The 4,658-nt window shown below is 31.9% G+C and overlaps 1 protein-coding gene across 1 annotated transcript; it reads right to left on the reverse strand.

The window, feature by feature from the left end:
- Positions 1-653: 653 nt before the first annotated feature.
- LOC8265632 (9-cis-epoxycarotenoid dioxygenase NCED6, chloroplastic) lies at positions 654-2,700 on the reverse strand. The gene has a single exon (XM_002518093.4). The coding sequence runs from the start codon at positions 2,607-2,609 to the stop codon at positions 753-755; it is 1,857 nt and encodes a 618-aa protein (XP_002518139.2). The 5' UTR covers positions 2,610-2,700; the 3' UTR covers positions 654-752.
- Between the last annotated feature and the right edge of the window lie 1,958 nt (positions 2,701-4,658).

Consider the following 4,658-nt stretch of genomic DNA (forward strand, 5'->3'; position numbering starts at 1 on the left):
GTAACAGTTACAGATAGTTGATCAAAACTCATCTATAATATTAACAAAATAAAGTTAGATGTATTTGTCTTTTTGGATAAGTAAAAATAGCATAGTCTGATTTCGATATTTAATTTTATATAATAAAATATATATGATAAAAGATTATGACAGAAAAAAAGTGTTTATCGATTGTAGGAATTTAGTTATTTTTGTTTCAATCAATCATTTTTTGATTTGATAATATAAATAAATTTAATAATATAAATATAAAATTTAAAAACTCAAAACATCATTGTTTGATCATTAAGTTGATATTATAAAAAATAATAAATTTTTAAACCGTAATTTAACAATCAAACATTAAGAGTTATTAGCTTTAAATTCAAATTATCAAACACATTTTAATCGGAATAAAAATAATAAATTTTTTATAAATAGATATTGTTTAATAGTAATATATCTTTTTCTTATCACAATTTGTAATTATATACTTCTTTTTATGTAAAAATAAAATAAAAATGATATGTATATTATTATTTAAAGAGAAAATTATATATTAAAAATAAAATTATATGGTACTTTTTACTAAAACTGAATTATATGGTACTTCCTATAATTATTCCCTATTTTTCTTTTACTCAAATACAATATTATCTATAAACAAGTACATATGTGTATATATTATAAGCTTTTCATTTATAAGGCTATAGGTATGTACAAATTAAAGTACAATATTACAAGGGTTACATAGATCATGAATTAAGTAAGTTTTAAGACAAAGCCTGTCCTTTTAATTCATCTTCACTAACAAAAGTACCATGAAATCCATAAGGCACTCGAGTGGGCAAACTTACGGAAGCTACTTGCTCCATGCCTGTTGCATTCACTATCACCAACTCAGACCTTTCCTTTATCTCATCTCTTACAAAACCCATAATGTATCCTTCACCTTCTTCATCATTAATAACATTGCCAATTTTCTTACCATCATCATCATCATCTTCTTCTTCTTCTCCTTCTCTATTTTTTGCCACGAAAAAGGGCTCTCCTCCATACCTTCCTTTACCATACATAAATTTAGTCACTTCCTTAGTCTCCAAATCAACCTTAGCAATACCACTACACTTCGGCCATGGTTCCGCTATTGCCAAGTATACATACCGGGTTTTCTGACCCACAAACTTTCGGTTTACTTGACCCGCTTCTAAATTCATGCCCCTGACTATGGCTTTCCGGGTTGACTCTCGGGTCCTCATGTTTAAGCGAATCTCTGATAGTTCACTTTGAATTGCTGTTTCGGATTCATTGAAGATCGAATCGGGTGGGTTCATGCATGACCCGATAACAACAATAATTTTATCACCATTAGTAGAAATTTCCTCCCATGAATTCCACAAATGAAAGCAAAAACAATTTGGTACCTCAATCCATTGAATCCCAGACTCATTCACTTCATTTTTTGATAAAATTCCAAACCTTGAAGTCTTGTTTTTGTCGTAAATTACGGGTGACCCGCCACGAATCATCTCGGATAACTTGAAAACTACTTGGTGATCCGGTATTACTACGAAATTCCTGGTGACCGCAAAGTCATGGATCATTGTGGGCTGGTGTAAGGTTATATCCAAGTCACGTGACTTTTTGCCGTACTTGTCAAACTTGAAGTATTTCAAGTAAGGCTTTTGTACTACGTTGTAACTTAATGCATGGAGCTCGCCGGTTACAGGGTCCACCTTAGGGTGTGCAATCATTGGACAATCAAGTTGATCATCGAAACTGAACCGTTTGATCGTTTCAAGATCACCATCACCCTTGATCTTTACATGATAAGGAAGATCATCCTCTGACATGGCTAATAATCGACCGTTGAAATAAACTAACCCAGCGTTTGCTACGCCTGTGCCACGTGACCCATCTACCAGACCGATACCGGCTCGAACCATGAATATTAAAAGCCGAGCAAAACCTAAGTGTCCATGCAGCTCACCAATTGGTTTAGGGAAAACTGACCTGCCCAATGCGGCTTCTTGCTCGAGCCGGCTCGTACGAGTGAACCTGCAGCTATAACTGGCTCGGTTTTCATATCCCAAAGTAACTGCATGAACCATACCATCACCGTCAAATAAGTGGTGGCCGCCTGTGGGTGCATACACAGGATTTGCACCGTTTCGTAAGTAAACGCCACGTAAGCTGTTCGGAATATGGCCCACAACTTCTATACCATGATGAACCGGACACTCAAGAACCGGCGCGAAATTACCTGAAATTTGAACTGTCGGGTCAATGGTTCTTGGTAATAAATGGTTTCTTTCAAACGGTACAAGCAGTGAAGATTCTATTTTGTCTAAAGCTAAAGCTGCAAGCTTTTGAAGTGGGTTTAAAGCAATAGGGTGGTCAGTTTCTCTTGGAGTGGTGAACGTGGGTCCCGGTTCTAGTGATGGTGGTGCAGGTTCCGATAATGGTGGAGGCGGCAGTGAGAGTGGCAGCTTTTTCAAAGGAAATTTTTTCTTTGAAGGATTGATGATGATTTTGCATGTTATAGATGGTGTTTTGGTGTAATTTTGTTGTGTTTTAGGGTCTGAGAGTAAAGAGGAAGAACTATTAGAGAAGCGAAGAGAGGCTTGCATGGTTTAGATCATGTGAAAGAGAGAGAGAGAGAGAGAGAGAGAGAGAGAGGAAGAAGAAGAAGAAGAAGAAGAAGAAAAAGAAGAAGCGAGGGATAGTTTGATGCAGAGCAAATGGATGGTTTATTTATAACTGCTGCAATATAGTGTCTGGTAGTGATAGCTCATAAGGTGGCTAAGGAACGTAAAGACACGTGGAGATGAGGTTGAGAAAAATCAGTTTTGTCCTATTTTATTTTACTTTACTTTTAATAATTGATTTGTTAAATATTTTAACATAAAGAGAAGAATATCCAGAAAAATAGTACGTTAAATGTAATTAATAATTATCACATTAAATTATTACAGATAGATTTACTTATTATAGCATTTCTAACGATATTCCTTTCAATAGAAAATATTTCCATATATATATAAAAGCTACAAATATCATGGCAACTTTAGTGATGTGCCAACGTGTTCATCTTCAACAAAAAGATCATTCCTCATCCAAGATTCCAAGCGCATTGCTACCCTTTACACCCACGAAAATGAATCACTTTTATTTCCCCCCATTATCTCCTCTGCATATAAAAAGCACGTACACCTACCAATACTAACAACCATTATATCCCTTGTTCACACGTGGTTTATCAGTTGGGTTTATTCTATATTATTGTTCATTAACTAAATTAAAATAAAATAAATTAAATAAGCTATGCTTGAGATTTTATCAATAAATTATATTAACTCACACCATTAATATAATTAATTTTACAGTATATATAAAGCTAAGCTTTTATATGAGACTTTATAAAGTACAATTTTATGAATTGATGTTACGTTTTTAATAGAAAAATAACATATAACATATACTTATAGTAGTGTTCTTTATAATATTTATAAAAAAATTAAATGTAATATTAAATACTAATAATAAATATAAAAAATATTAAATTTTATGTTTTAAAAAATAATTATAATCAGTGTAATAATTATCATAACTACTATGAATAATAAATTTTACTATTTTCTAATAAAATATATATTTATATTTATATTTATGTAGATAATAAAATAATAAAAATTTTAAATTTATAGTATAAAGAGTATTAAAAAATTCGTGATACATTTAACAACTTAGTAGTTCAATATAATAATTTTAAAAAATTTCATGTATATATAAATAATATTATATAAATATATAAAAATCTATTAATGCATGAAAAGAATATAAAATTAAAATTGACTAATATATATAATTTTTTATATTTATTTACTAAGCATGTAAAAAATTCAAGATGGCGCCTCTAGTTACAAGTAGATCAACTCATGGACAACTCAATTAACTGATGAAATGATTTATTTCCTTAATCTTTTATTTTTTGTTTTCCTTTCATAAATTATCTTTGGAAGTCGATGTATTACGTACAGATGATTATAAGTTTTGTTGGGATACAATTAAAAAAGTGGGGCTTGGAAACGTGCGCTGTGTCAGGTTAGCAAACCTGGGAGAGGAGAGGGAGGGGATAAACAACAAAGGAACGAGAGACTCAAAAATTGCAAGCGTAAGAATGCATGTGCAGAGGCCCTGCAATCAGACAAATTGATGGCTATGTGAGGACCCTCACTCATCAGCCCAATTTCCGAGCTCCCCCCCGGTCCCCTTCGTCTAGCTTGAGGCTCCTCGATTTGTCTCTTTCCCTGTCATCGTTGGGCGTTTACTCATATTTATATCAGTCTGTTCTTTTGCTCATTACCCAAGTTAATTCTTCAGTTCGACTTTGTGGTGATCCCGCTGTTCAGCTCGTTTCAATTTCAGTTACTCACTCTATAAACAGATTCAGGATGGAGTCAAATATAAAAGAAATTTTCTCTTTTTAATCCGTTTTAAATTAGTCAACTTTTCTTTTTTACTTATTAATTCACTAAGTAATTATCTAAATGCTTTTTACTGGTTAACATAAATATTACCAGTTATCATACGTAATTAATTTTTATTTTTTATATCTAAAAAATTTTAATTTTTATAAAGTAGTTTAATAAAAATAGTTTAGAAATAATTATAAAGAA

This window comes from Ricinus communis, chromosome 9 (assembly GCF_019578655.1).
Source record: "Ricinus communis isolate WT05 ecotype wild-type chromosome 9, ASM1957865v1, whole genome shotgun sequence".
Classification (NCBI taxonomy): Eukaryota; Viridiplantae; Streptophyta; class Magnoliopsida; order Malpighiales; family Euphorbiaceae; genus Ricinus; species Ricinus communis.